General features: G+C 44.1%; 2 protein-coding genes and 1 pseudogene across 2 annotated transcripts in view; 1 reads left to right on the top strand and 2 right to left on the bottom strand.

Moving 5' to 3' along the window:
* PPP1R14D (protein phosphatase 1 regulatory inhibitor subunit 14D) overlaps positions 1-14830 on the bottom strand; it is a 27996-nt gene extending 13166 nt beyond the window's left edge. Inside the window, exons 1-2 of the mRNA XM_078448501.2 lie at positions 14353-14830; positions 11368-11499 (exon numbers count right to left, since the gene is read on the bottom strand). The gene's annotated coding sequence lies outside the window, so the exon portion shown is untranslated. The remainder of the gene's footprint in view (positions 1-11367; positions 11500-14352) is intronic.
* On the bottom strand, positions 1523-3513 carry LOC144616556 (heterogeneous nuclear ribonucleoprotein A3 pseudogene; annotated as a pseudogene).
* The window catches only part of SPINT1 (serine peptidase inhibitor, Kunitz type 1), a 13533-nt gene continuing 12227 nt past the window's right edge, over positions 14036-15341 (top strand). Inside the window, exons 1-3 of the mRNA XM_060619678.3 lie at positions 14036-14188; positions 14557-14662; positions 14709-15155. Coding sequence (XP_060475661.3) covers positions 14036-14188; positions 14557-14662; positions 14709-15155 — 706 coding nt within the window. The remainder of the gene's footprint in view (positions 14189-14556; positions 14663-14708; positions 15156-15341) is intronic.

Here is a 15341-nt window from a genome sequence, read left to right as displayed (position 1 = left end):
ATCTTCTGGCTCTTAGCTGCCAGTGAGTGGCACTCCCGAGCTGTGCCCCAGCCCTCCTCTTGTGCAGCTGCCGTAGCCCAAAGTGATATAAATTCCAGATAAGCAAAGGTCAAGAGGGTGCCAATCCTCGGGAGGAAGAAGGGATCCTTGGGTCCTGAGGGGTGCAGGGCTCTGATTCAGTGCTCTATGGCCAGTTCTGGAACAGGACCCGAATCACACTCACCAGAGAGCACTCAGCATCTCATCTTCCTGGAACTAGATCCACCTGGGCCCTGAGGAGCTGGAGTCAGATGGATCCTGCAGGAGCAGGGTCCCAGGCAGGTAGGAGGTCCAGCTCAGAGTGTGGCACTGGTAGGGGCAGAGTCTCACCGCAGATAGTTACAAGGGATGGTTATTTCTGGCCCTCTTAGGGTCAGTACCCTCTTGTGTCTGGGTGTGTCTGAATGCGAGCTGCATTATGAAATATGTGAGGGAAGAGGTGCTCCTCTATCAGCGTGGCCCTGTGCTTGCAAAGGTAAATTTATCAAGCTTCTCTCCCATGCCCGTTCCCGAGAAGCAACTGCTTAGGAAGCCATATTTTCATCACATGACCCTCCCCTGACTCAAGTCCTTCCTGACACAGAGGAAACCCAAAGACCTACCTCCTACCCAGGTGTCAAGACTAACAGTTTTAAACACACAGTACCTGCATTCTAAAGGAAGGGTATGTTTGTTTGTTTAGTCTTTTGCAACAAAATATTCTAAACTTTTTAGAAAAGTTACAGAAGAACACTGTAATTTTTTTAAAAGATGAACAGCTCAGAAGGACAAACAAATGAAAAATGAAAGTTTCTCTCCTCTCCCCAGCTCTACTCCCCAGAAGCAACCCCATCAACAGCTTCTGTTTTTAATTCTCCTGTAATCACCATTATCCCTTTGTGTAATGTCATATATTTGTCCATTTTAGATAGCATCTCTTGTCTCCTCAATATGAATGATGGGAGATTCATCATCCCCTTTTTACTTTCCACATTCAAATTTTTGTTATATGTATATTTTTCTTTCTTTTTAATTTTGAGATTTTTTTCATTTGAAGGTAAATCTTAATGCTATTAAATTTACAAATATGCTAATTTAAATGTCCAAGTATTTATCTAAAACACACATTGCAAACATACAAATATCTATTCTCTCCACATGTCAGAGTCCATTCATTTCATGGTTTGGAAATGCGGAGAATAGATTCCCCTTAAACTGCAAGTCAGCAGGTGTTTCTTCACAGTTAACGTTAGCAAAATTCATTCAAAATAGTAATTAACAATGACCTTCTTCTTTACTTATTAACTCGCAACTAAACACCTTCAAAACTGTATTTTGTTAAAATTTCTGTACTAAAACGTAGAAAAACTGAACTACACAAACATTGAAAAGTTAAAAATTCCTTAATTTTTATTCCTGGGATTACTACCCAATTTACAGGGCAATACACCTCAGGTAACAAAAAGAAAAAGAAAAAGCTACAACAGATAGAAGACCTCAGGAATGTACATGTAATTGACACTACATTGCATTCATCAATAGCTGCACTTTTTGCCAACTGTGGCTATGACAGTCCTGAACAAGAAGGGGTTCCTGTTTAAGCTGCAGGAACTTTTCTGACTATGCAGCATCGTTCCTTCTGTGGCAAATTTTTACAGTTCCCCTAATGCACTTGGGACGACTGTCTCAAAGTAACCTGTCAGCTTTCCTGACAACACCTTGCTCGCTCTCCTGCTAAGAACTGTAGCCCTTTTCTTCTGAAAATTTTTAGAACCTTCTGCTACCATATCCACCACTTCCACCACCAGATCCATAACCACCACCATAGGGACTGCCCGAGCTTCTTCCACCAAAACTGCCCCCTTTCATGGGTCCTCAGCTTGGTTGCTGTTGTCCACTATAATTTCCAAAATCATTATAGTTCCCACGACCACCATAGTTACCACCTCCAAAATTTCCTCCTTCATCGTAACCATCATATCCTCCACCATCACCGCCATACCCACCGCCTTGGTTTCCATATCCTGGCCCACCACCACCATAGCCTCCTCTGCTACTTTAACCAGGACAACCACCACAGTTGCCACCATCACCTCCAAATCCATTATATCCACCATCACCTCCTCCATATCTACCTCTGCTGCCACCACCTCCACCGTAGCCTCCTCTTCCACCAAAGTTTCCTCCACGACCCATAAAGTTGCCAGATCCACCTCCACGACCTCTTTGTGATCCAGCAGACTGCATTTCTTGTTTGGAAAGGGCCTTTTCCACTTCACAATTACGCCCATTAATAGTGATGGTATTTCTGAACAATTTTATCAACTGTATCATGATCATCAAAAGTTACAAAAGCAAATCCTTTCTTTTTTCCACTCTGCCTGTCCTCCATAACTTCTATGGTTTCCATCTTGCCATACTTTTCAAAGCAGTCTCTCCAATTGTATTCTTCTGTATCTTCTTTAATACCACCAACGAAATTTTTCTTCATAGTTAGATGGGCACCAGGCTTTGCAGAATCCTCTCCAGAAACAGCTCTCTTTGGTTCCACTACACGTCCATCACCCTTGTGTGGTCGAGCACACATGGCTGCATCCACCTCTTCACTCAAGAGTAAGTCACAAAACCAAAACCCCTGGAATGGTTTGTTTGGGGGTCTCTCATCACCACACAATCTGTAAGTGTGTCCCATTTTTCATAACGTTCTCATAAACTATCATTTGCAGTTTCAAAGCTCAAACCACCAATAAACAGTTTTCTCAACTCCTCTTGTTCCTTTAGATCATGGCCCTCCTCCTGGCGGTGGCAGCGACAGCTGGAGTCGGGCTGAGGGCAACCGGGTGGCAGTTTTACCTCCATCCTGAGACCAGACTCGTCTCTTCCAACTCGAGTTCAACACAGGATCTTGTTTATATATTTCTTTTTAGGTCTCACAGTAGTTGCCTTTACAATGTTGAGTTTCTGTTTCCAGTGTATCGATTTCAACCACCATACACTGCGTAAAGAGAGCTATTGATAAAGGCCAATAGATGAGTCTTTAATGATGAAAAACTTTGGGGCTCTAAGATGACAGAGTGGGGGAGGTATTTGAGGGCTGGAGCCCAGGAAAATAGCCTGAAAAAGCCCAGACTTTAGAGGAAGACTGCCAGATGTGAGTTCAAACTTAGTTTTTTGCCCTGCATTGGTTTTATAACCCTCACATTTCACAACCTCTTTGAGTCTATTTTCTCATCTGCAACATGGGGCTTTGGGGGAGGAATAAATGAGTTGATAGATGTAAACATGATGTCCAAAACAAGAGTCCCTTCTTAGTAAACATCCATTCCCTTCCTTTGCCTTGTCACTCTCCCTGCCTTCCTGGTGAGGCTCCAGGCTTCACGTCTGCCAAAGGGTGGCCCAGGGATTTCTTCACAGTGGCTTCCCTCCTGAGCCTCTTTGGAAGAGGGTGGAAATGAGTGGTAGGGAGGCCTCTAATATGCAGCCTGCAGACTCAACTGTTACTTTGATGACCTGTTACACATAACAATGGCAAGCATTATTATGATAGTTCCTCCATCCTCTCTTCTTGAAGAGTTTGGGAGCCCTTTCAGGAAAAGGAACCAGGTCAGAAGACTCAATGAGTTTTGTTCATTAACCTAGTCACTTAATAAGAAAGATTTTATGAGCTCATCTAGCAGGCCAAGTGTTATGCTCAGTACTGGAGATTGGTGATCCAAAGAAACACAGTCCCTGCCTTCATGGAACTTAACAGTTTAGAGTAAAAATAAACAAATATTCATCAACTAATCAAACAAATGTAAAGTTGCAACTGTATTTAGTTATCTGGAAAAGAAGGTAAAAGGTGCTATATTGAGGGTGTGACCTAGCAAGTGGTAACAGTTTGAACTGAGTTCTTAAGGATGAATAGGAGTTAACTAGGCACAGGGACCAGCAGGAATGGATCTGGCAGAAGGTAGGGCAAATGCAAAGGTTCTGTGGCAGGAGGGAGATGTTGAGTACAAGGACTAAAAGGCCAATGGGGCTAGAACAGAGAGAGGAGGGAGGAAATCGTGAGTCATGAGGCAGAGTGGGTAGAGGTATCTATACAGGGCTCTGTAATCCACATTAAGGAATTTTGTCTCTATCCTAAGAGTACTGGAAGTCACAACAAAATCTTATGTAATAGTGGTGGGGTAGGCTGACATGTTCAAATTTAAATTTCCAAAAGACAGAGAATCAGAGAGTGCAAAAAGCCTGAAGGAGATCAGTTAGGCCACTGCTGTAGGGCTTAACTGGAGGAGGTAGTGTTGTTGGTAGTGAAAAGGGTATAAAGGGACAGATTGGAAAGCTATTTAGGGGATCCTAGTTAATAGAACTTGGTGATAGATTGGGGACACAAAATATGCAAACTTCATAGACACCTACACTGCGACACAGACAGGTTCATGCATGGAGCCTCTGTGAGCCTATTTCCTCATCTGTAAACTGGAGGTTGTGGAGATTTTGCAAGAGCATGCGGCATGGCTCCTGTGAGGCTCAATGGCATACAAATGAGTTATGCCCATTATTTATGTGTAAGGCTCCTTACTGACATTCTTCCGTTTTTGCATTCACACACAGCTCACTGCCCTACGAGCATCACCATTCATCAGTTTGCCTGAGATAAGGGAATCATGCCCCAAGATAACATGGAAAGAAAAAACCACAAGGACAGCAGGGCCACATCAGGGTGGGTAAACAAAGAGGGTGCTGCCCTGGGCAGAGGTGAGGGTGTCTGCCTTTCTCCCCTGGCCTGCCCTAAATCCAGTGGGGGGTATAAAATGGGCAACAGGAAGATATCATCAGAACTATGCTCTTCTTGGGGCTCCTGAGTGGCTCAGTCAGTTAAGCAGCTGACTTGGTTTTGGCTCAGGTCACGATTTCATGGTTCCTAGGATTGAGCCCTATGTTGGGCTATGTGTTGAGAGAACGGAGAGTGCTTGGGATTCTGTCTCTCCCCCTCTCTCTGCCTGTCCCCCACACTCACTCTCTGCCTCCTCAAAATAAATAAACTTAAAAAACAAAAAGAACTAGGCTGTTTTTAAATGTCTCTTCTCTTCCTCCTCTTATTAAACATTTTTATTTATAGGGGGACCTGGCTGCTTAGTCAGTATAACACATGACTCTTGATCTCAGGGTCATGAATTCGAGTCCCATGCTGGGTGTAGAGATTACTTAACTAAAAAAAAAAAATTATTATGGAAGAAAAGCATGTTCATTTTAGAAACGTTTCTAAATTCTCTTTTCTTTTCTTTTTTTTTTTAGATTTTATTTTTAAATAACCCCTACACCTAACATTGGGCTCGAACTCACAACACTGAGATTGAGAGTCGCATGGTCCTCTGACTGAGCCAGCCAAGTGCCCCAACATTTCCAAATTTTCTAAAACATTAAAAACTCCTCACAATCCCACCATATAAAACCATGACTGCTAACTTCTGGCAAACTTTGAAAGTTTGACATTCTGGCAAACTTCTTCTAGTCTTTTTTCTGTGCATATGTAACATAGTTAAGAAAATATTAATATGGCACAAAAACAGACACATAGACCAATGGAATAGAATAGAAACCCCAGAACTAGACCCACAAACGTATGGCCAACTCATTTTTGACAAAGCGGGAAAGAACATCCAATGGAAAAAAGACAGTCTCTTTAACAAATGGTGCTGGGAGAACTGGACAGCAACATGCAGAAGGTTGAAACTAGACCACTTTCTCACACCATTCACAAAAATAAACTCAAAATGGCTAAAGGACCTGAATGTGAGACAGGAAACCATCAAAACCTTAGAGGAGAAAGCAGGAAAAGACCTCTCTGACCTCAGCCGTAGCAATCTCTTACTCGACACATCCCCAAAGGCAAGGGAATTAAAAGCAAAAGTGAATTACTGGGACCTTATGAAGATAAAAAGCTTCTGCACAGCAAAGGAAACAACCAATAAAACTAAAAGGCAACCAACGGAATGGGAAAAGATATTTGCAAATGACATATCGGACAAAGGGCTAGTATCCAAAATCTATAAAGAGCTCACCAAACTCCACACCCGAAAAACAAATAACCCAGTGAAGACATGGGCAGAAAACATGAATAGACACTTCTCTAAAGAAGACATCCGGATGGCCAACAGGCACATGAAAAGATGTTCAACGTCGCTCCTTATCAGGGAAATACAAATCAAAACCACACTAGATATCACCTCACGCCAGTCAGAGTGGCCAAAATGAACAAATCAGGAGACTATAGATGCTGGAGAGGATGTGGAGAAACGGGAACCCTCTTGCACTGTTGGTGGGAATGCAAATTGGTGCAGCCGCTCTGGAAAGCAGTGTGGAGGTTCCTCAGAAAATTAAAAATAGACCTACCCTCTGACCCAGCAATAGCACTGCTAGGAATTTACCCAAGGGATACAGGAGTACTGATGCATAGGGGCACTTGTACCCCAATGTTTACAGCAGCACTCTCAACAATAGCCAAATTATGAAAAGAGCCTAAATGTCCATCAACTGATGAATGGATAAAGAAATTGTGGTTTATATACACAATGGAATACTACATGGCAATGAGAAAGAATGAAATATGGCCTTTTGTAGCAACGTGGATAGAACTGGAGAGTGTGATGCTAAGTCACACAGATACCATATGGTTTCACTCTTATGTGGATCCTGAGAAACTTAACAGAAACCCATGGAGGAGGGGAAGGAAAAAAAAAAAAAAAAAAGAGGTTAGAGTGGGAGAGAGCCAAAGCATAAGAGACTGTTAAAAACTGAGAACAAACTGAGGGTTGATGGGGGGTGGGAGGGAGGGGAGGGTGGGTGATGGGTATTGAGGAGGGCACCTTTTGGGATGAGCACTGGGTGTTGTATGGAAACCAATTTGACAATAAATTTCATATATTAAATAAATAAATAAATAAATAAATAAATAAATAAAAGAAAATACTAATATACAATATATAATTATTTGGGAAACTTTAAAAACTATTATTATTATTCAAGAAATATGTTTAAAGATGACATGTTCATTGTAGAAAATTTTTAAATATAGATAAAGAAGAAAAGTATAAATGATCTGTTTGGTATGTTTATTTTTCCTTTTTCACAGAGCTTTGCTTGTTTTGGATTTCCATGAAATTAGATCATTTTGTAACATATGCAAGCCATTTTATAATTTTATATCTTTTGAATACTTTTATTAAGTAGTTTTGTACATATCTTTTTTTAATCTGCAGAGTTTTTCAAAATTTGGGCCATAAAAAGAATTGTAGATGATGACTCAAAGTAAGAAATTCATTTAATATCATAATGCATACATATATAAACATGAAATGAAAATTTTCTTTTTATCATTATTATTATTTTTTAAATTTACATCCAAGTTAGTTAACATATAGTGTAATAATGATTTCAGGAATAGAATTTAGTGATTCATCACTTACAAATAACACTCAATGCTCATTCCCACAAGTGTCCTCCTTAATGCTACTTGCCTATTTAGCCCACCCCCCCCCCCCACTCACAACCCCTCCAGCAATCCTCTGTTCGTTCTCTGTATTTATTTATTTATTTTTTAATGTTTATTTATTTTTGAGACAGAGAGAGACAGAGCATGAACGGGGGAGGGGCAGAGAGAGAGGGAGACACAGAATCGGAAGCAGGCTCCAGGCTCCGAGCCATCAGCCCAGAGCCCGATGCGGGGCTCGAACTCATGGACCGCGAGATCGTGACCTGAGCTGAAGTCGGACGCTTAACCGACTGAGCCACCCAGGCGCCCCTGGTTCTCTGTATTTAAGAGTCTCTTATGGTTTGTCCCCCTCCCTGTTTTTATATTATTGCTTCCCTTCCCTTTATGTTCATCTGTTTTGTATCTTAAGTTCCACATGAGTGAAATCATATGATATTTGTCTTTCTCTGATTTATTTCACTTAGCATAATACCCACTAGTTCCATCCACATAGCTGTAAATGGCAAAATTTCATTCTTTTTGATTGCCGAGTAATACTCCCTTGTATATATATGCCACATCTTCTTTATCCATTCATTCATCAATGGACATTTGGGCTCTTCCCATACTTTGGCTACCACTGATTGTGCTGCTATAAACATTGGGGTGCATGTGCCCCATAAAAACAGCATTCCTGTATCCTTTGGATAAGTACCTAGTAGTGCAATTGCTGGGTCATAGGGTAGTTTTATTTTAAATTTTTGAGGAACTGCCATACTGTTTTCCAGAGTGGCTGCACCAGTTTGCATTCCCACCAACGATGCAAAAGAGATCCTCTTTCTCCCCATCCTCGCCAACATCTGTTGTTGCCTGAGTTGTTAATGTTAGCCATTCTGACAGGCGTAAGGTGGTATCTCCTTGTGGTTTTGATTTGTATTTCCCTGATGGTGAGCGATGTTGAGCATTTTTTCATGTGTCTGTTAGCCATCTGGATGTCTTCTTTGGAGAAGTGTCTATTCATGTCTTCTGCCCATTTCTTCACTGGACGATTTGTTTTTAGGGTGTTGAGTTTGATAAGTTCTTGATAGATTTTGGATACTAACCCTTTATCTGATATTTCATGTGCAAATATCTTCTCCCATTCTGTAGGTTGTCTTTTAGTTTTGTTGATTGTTTCCTTCACTGTGAAGATTTTTATGTTGATTAGGTCCCAATAGTTCATTTTTGCTTTTGTTTCCCTTCCCTCTGGAGACATGTCAAGTAAGAAGTTGCTGCAGCTGAGGTCAGGGAGGTTGTTGCCTGTTATCTCCTCCAGGATTTTTGATGGCTTCCTGTCTTCGGTTTAGGTCTTTTGTCCATTTTGAGTTTATTTTTGTGTATGTTGTAAGAAAGTGGTCCAGGTTCATTCTTCTGCAGGTCACTGTCCAGTTTTCCCAACACCATTTGCTGAAGAGACTGTCTTTTTTCCATTGGATATTCTTTCCTGCTTTGTCAAAGATTAGTTGGCCATACATTTGTGGGTCCATTTCTGGGTTTTCTATTCTGTTCTATTGAACTATGTGTCTGTTTTTGTGCCAGTACAATACTGTCTTGATGATTACAGCTTTGTAATAGAGCTTGAAGTTCGGAATTATGATGCCTCCAGCTTTGGTTTTCTTTTTCAGGATTGCTTTGCTATTCACGGTCTTTTCCAGTTCCATGCAAATTTTAGGATTCTTTGTTCTAGCTCTGTGAAGAATTCTGGTGTTATTTTGATAGGGATTGCTGAAATGAAAATTTTCTTATGAAGAAAAACTTACCTTTATTTTGATATTTTTAACTCTATTTCATTTTATTTTTTCAAATGCTAACAGCAAGTCAGTTTGTTTTCAAGACTCACTATGGGGCGCCTGGGTGGCTCAGTCAGTTGAGTGTCCGACTTTGGCTCAGGTCATGATCTCACAGTCTGTAAGTTCAAGCCCCGCATCGGGCTCTATGCTGACGGCTCAGAGCCTGGAGCCTGCTTCGGATTCTGTGTCTCCCTCTCTCTCTGCCCCTTCCCCGCTCATGCTCTGTCTCTCTCTGTCTCAAAAATAAATAAAAACATTAAAAAAAAAAAAAAAAGACTCACTAATGGATTCCAACCTCTTCTATTAGCAACAATTCCATGACACAGTTACTCAATCCCCTATCATTAGATATATGGATTGCTACCAGTTTTTTGCCATTATAAATAGTACTGTTCTGAACATCCCTGTAACTATTCCTTTGTTAGCATTCCATGATTTTTCTTTTCCCTTAAGAGAAATTTCTAGAGGTGGGGCTACAAGGGTGTGTAAAATTTTAGGGGAGTTTGACATTTATGGTCATATTAGCTCTCTAAAAAGTTGTACCAAAGAAACTGTTTATAGTTTGATATCCTATTTTTTTCTGTTAACAAATACGTTAGTCATATAAAGCTGCATAACAAATTATCCCAAAATTTTACAGCTTAAAACATTAAGTATTTATTTATTTTATTTTTTAAATTTTTTAATGTTTTTTTATTTATTTTTGAGACAGAGACAGAGCATGAACGGGGGAGGGTCAGAGAGAGAGGGAGACACAGAATCTGAAACAGGCTCCAGGCTCTGAGCTGTCAGCACAGAGCCCGACGCGGGGCTCGAACTCACGGACCGTGAGATCATGACCTGAGCTGAAGTCGGACGCTCAACCGACTGAGCCACCCAGGCACCCCAAAACATTAAGTTTTATTATATCACTGTTTCAGCAGGCGGCTTGGCTGGCTCCTCTGGGTAAGGGATTCTCAGAAGGCTGCAAGTCAGGTGCTGGCAAGGGCTGTTGCTCAGAGACATTAATCCCTTGCCACAAGGACCTCTCTAGAGGACTCCTCGCCACATGGCAGCTACCTTCCGCTAGAGCCAGGGCATGAGAGGAAGGTGGTAGGCAAGCAAGGTAGAAGTCACAGTCTTTTTGTACCCTAATCTAGGAAGTGACATGCCATGACTTTTGCTGTTTTCTATTCATCAGAAGTCAGTTACTAGGCCCAGCCACCCTCAAGGGGAAAACATGACACAGGGCATGAAAATCAGAAGGGCTAGACAACTGGTGGCAATTTAGAAGTCACCTACCACACTGGAATACCGTGTGGGCATTTTTGCATTAGTATAATTCTTTTTAAATGCCCCTTTAAGAGGCGCCTGGGTGCCTCAGTCGGTTAAGCATCTAACTCCGGCTCAGGTCATGATCTCACGGTTCGTGAGTTCAAGCCCCGCATCAGGCTCTGTGCTGACAGCTCAGAGCCTGGAGCCTGCTTTGGATTCTGTGTCTACCTCTCTCTCTGCACACCCACCCCACCAGCTTGTGCTCTGTCTCTATCTCTCAGAAATGAATAAACATTAAAAAAAATTAAAATGCCTCTTTAAGGCTGTAGTAATATCCAAGAAGATCTGTCTCCCTTAAATAAAGATTGAACCAATCACAGTGGCCTCACCCTGAAAAGTATTGCATTACTTTCCCCAAAATTCCTTACCAAAAATTATTGGTTCTACATTATCAAGAGAATTCATGGGCTTTGACTTAGATAATTAAAATGGAAATTTATTTCTAAAATTTATTGTTTATTCGTTCCTGGGTTTTGTCACCACAAAATAAATAAAATAAAATAAAATGTATTGTTTATGATCATTAAATAATTAAAACTAAAATTTAATCTGTAAATATATTATCCTTCCATTTCAGTTATTATTGCCACATAACAAACCACCCCAAAATACAAAGACGTAAAACAAACACAGCCATTTATTTACTCCCAGTTCTGCATCTTGGGCAGGGCTTGGCAGGCACAGCCAGTCTCTGAGGGGAGCTGGACTGAGGCTAAGGATAGAAGATGGCTTCACACAGCTACTCACCTGGGGTGGCTTCAAGATAGCTGTACTTCTCTCTCTCTTCCTTCATTGTCTCACATCCTCCAGGGGCTTGCTCTCTTCAGGTGGTCTCTCGCTCCTGCAGGGGAGTCAAGCTTCTTTGTGTCACAACTGGTTCTAAGAGGGAAAAATGCAAGCCATGTGGCTACAGCCCGGAAGTCACAGGGTACCACTTCTGCATGTCCTGTTGGTCAAAGCAAGTTACAGATTCAAAGGGAAGGGAACACAGATGCCACCTCTTGGTGGGAGGAGCAGTGTGCATATACGGGAAGGTGAAGTAGGGTCTACCACCTTTGCTGGCCATCATTGTAGACGACCCACCACACCTACTGATTAGAAACCACCAGATCACCATCTGAGACAAGGTAGTCAGCGTTCCTTTTCTAGCAGTGGTGTTAAGGACTGAATATTCTCACCAAAGCACCCAGTCCTAAGAGTAATGGTTGGTACTGGTGATATGGCACATAAGAATGAAGTCAGTAGCATAAACCCAGGCCTACTCTTCTCCAAGCTCACAGAGGGAGGGTGAGCCACATGGTCTAACAAAAGAGCTAACTTACCCAGACAGCTCCTCTTGGGCCTGCAATAAACAATTAGAAAACCATATCATCTGGAAATGCTTTGCAGGAAGGCATGGCAGAATCATGGAAAGGGCATAAGGTTGGCAGTCAGGAGACCTTAAGCCTGCATATGGCCCTCTGCTACACATTAGCTCTGTGTCTCTGAACAAATCAAGGACAAGTCTCTGAGCTCAGTTTCCTATATGTAAGAGGAACACCTTTAGCTAAGCCCCTCAGCAGGTTTAACACTCTTTGCTTCTCTACAAAGCGTACTTTATGAATCCATCCAGGGGACAGCTGGCTCTGTGTACACTGCCAGAGAGGCTATGGGGAGGGGGGGGGTGGCGGTCACTAAGGGTCTAAACGGGTAAAGGGCAGATGAAGGCAAGGCTGGAGGAGGCAACCTCACGCAGCGTGCAAGGTGGCCTGGAGTTCATCTGGAAGCTGGCACAGAGCTCAGAGCAAGGACAGCAATGGCAGTAGACAGAAGGGATAGGTGTGACCCAATACCAGGGAAGACTGTCAGTACCCAGGAGCCAGCTAGATGTTTGCAGGGAAAGCCCAAGGAAAGGCAGAGGGCAAAGATAACTCCAAAGTGGCAGGGACAATGAGACCAGGAGAGAAAGGGGAGAGAAGAGCAATGTGGCACTAAATATGATGAATGTGGAGACTGTCAGGATATATTTCTGGTCTTCATTGTGGAAACTCACTAAAGGGAACTTGGAAGATAACTTAAAAACTAGAAAGAAGAAAATGTTACCCCATATTCCCGCCATTCAAATGCCATTGCTTTCACCACTTGGGTGGACTTAGTCTTTTTTCCTCTCATGCGTAGTTTTTCTTCTCAGTATGTAGGAAGCAGTATAAAGTAGTAGGAAAAGTGTAGTTTTTGACGGCAGAGAGACTTGGAATAAAATTCTAGCTCTGTTACTTTTGGGCACTCATGGTATCAAATGTTTTATCTGCATTAACTCATTTAATCTTCATAATAACCTATGAGGCCCCACTTCATACACAAGGAGACCAAGGCACAGAGAGGCTAAATAACTTGCCAAAGGCCACACAGATAGTAAGTGGTAGGTGAGAGTTAAACCCAGAAGCCTGAGTCTAAAGTCCACATACTCAAGCCCTATCCAGCTCTGCCTCCCACTCTTCACTGTGAGCTCAATGGAGTTAGTGAACTTCTCTGCAAAGTGGAAACTATTCTCAGAGTAGCTGTGAGCATTAGCAATTATGTCAAGTTGTGCCAGCATCTTAACTAAAGGGGGCTGCCCACCACTTGAAAATGAGTTTTTGTTTCTGGCGAGCTAAATCTGTGGGCAGGGTGGAAGGTCCAGCTGAAGTCAGAGTTGCGAGTGTAGTAAAGCCCAGGGTTTAGGCGCTAAAGCAATGGAATTGGTCTGCCTAGACTCTGATCCTCCCTCTGCTACCTGCTACATTACCTGTCTGAGCCTGTCCGTTCACCTGTAAAATGGGGATAAAAATAGTACCTACTTTCTTGGTTTGTTTTCAATATATAGGGCAACGTGTGGGAAGTACTTAAAAACAGCATTTGGGCATTGTCAGGCTTGAGAAATACAGGTTTTTGTAATGGTGTAGATGGATGTAATGATAAACCTATGGTTAAGTCACGTCACCATAAGGTCATAGACTCCTGTGTTAGGATTCTTGTATGTATAAGGTATTGGGGGAGGCAGAAATCTGCTCACAACAAAACCCTTTCTCCCCAGTAACTGCACAATCTTTTGCTGCATTCTCAGCATAACATCATTGTCCTGTGTCCACCAGTGTGCGAGGGGCAATGAGAAAAAAAGCAGAAAATCCAGAGGAGGGGGACAGACCCCAGATTCCCACCCCTAACACTCATAATGTAGGCAGTTGAGGAGTGTTGCAGGTCATCCAGGAAAATGATCAAAGGGTGGCTACAGGACCTAGTAGGTAAAGCTGCTCTAGATGAGAAATTAGGAAGAACGTTCTCACTGGGCGGGATTTGTTAGATCATCATGAAAAGGTGTGGAATCTCTTTTTGGGGAGAACATTAACAAGGCCAATCTTGCTCTGTAAGAATGGTCTTTAAGAGGAGTTCTTCACTCATGGTTTCAAGGAACCCACAGATCTGTGAAGGTCATTATCTCAATTACTTTGGTGAGCTGGAGCTTCTAGCTTCCAAGGATGGCATTCTACTGGAAGAGGACGACCAGCTCTTGACCAGAAGCACCCTCTTAGTGGGAGAGAAGAGGGACCCTGTACTCCAGGGAAGGAGGCGGCAGACCAATGAGAGCTAACAGGGACTCAGCTCTGACAGAGACCTGAATGTAAACTTCAGTACAAGGAAGGGCCTCAAACAAAATGGAACCACTGCAGGTCTAGCAGGGAAACCTGGAAGGAGGAAATTGCCTCAACTGCTCACTCTGGCAGAAAGGAGGGCTTCCCGGAGCTGGCAAGGGCGGTGACCCTGGAGCAGGCATCCGGGATTCCAGTTACCAAAGGTGCAGCCCCACATCTTCTGGGATCTCTTCCCGCCACGAGATGAAAATGATTTCCCGAGGGCTGTCGACGGCGGCAAGATCGTTTGCCGTTGGCGTCGGGCTTTGCCCCATTTCTCCTCCCCCAGCTCCTTCTCAAGCGCCTCAGGCCAGGAGCTGGGAATGCTGGCCCCGACCGGAAAAGGAGGCGGGAGTGCTGGACCCCCGAATGGACGACTCTGCTGCGGCGTCCAGGCCAGAGAACCGGCTGCACTTCTGGGGTGCGGGGCCCTGCCGTGAGGCTGGCCTCGGCAGAGCCTACGTAGAGCAGCATCGAGGGGCGCCGCCCGGGGCCGGGACCCAGAGACGGTGCCGGGAGCAGTCCGCGGGGAAGGGGTCCGGAGACATGGGGTGGCGGTGGCGGAGCGCGGCAGGGCAGGGCGGGCAGGTGGCGGCGCAACGGCAGTAGGCGGGGCCGGCGGCGCTGGGGTTAATGTCCGCCCCGCCCCGGCCGCACTGACTCAGTTTCACCAGAAACCCGGGGAGGAAGTGGCCGAGCCTCAGCGCACCTGGCACCGGGGCGGAAGCGGGGGCCCGAGCCGCGCAGGAAGCCGGGACCGGAACCTCGGCAGGGGCAGCCCCACCCCACTCACCTGCGCAGGTAACCCGGGCCCCGGAGCGCGAGGCGGGAACGGAGCGGGCTCGGAGCATGTGTGGCCCTTTGTTCTGCGCTGCTGCGTGTGCCCGGGTACGTGAGCTCCTTAGCCGTCCATCTGGGGGTCCGAGAGCGGCCGGGTCACCGGAGTGGGAGTGGGAGGGCTGAGCCCGCGTACCCTTCCTCACTCCCGGGGCCTGGGGTGCTCCCCAGCCCTCTTCTCGACTTCCTCCTGGCCTGCCCGCCTCCCTGGAAGTCTCCGGCTGATCCGGTGTGTCT

The sequence above is a fragment of the Panthera onca genome, chromosome B3 (assembly GCF_046562875.1).
Source record: "Panthera onca isolate mPanOnc1 chromosome B3, mPanOnc1 haplotype 2, whole genome shotgun sequence".
Taxonomy (NCBI): Eukaryota; Metazoa; Chordata; class Mammalia; order Carnivora; family Felidae; genus Panthera; species Panthera onca.
This window is presented reverse-complemented; position numbering and strand designations above follow the sequence as displayed.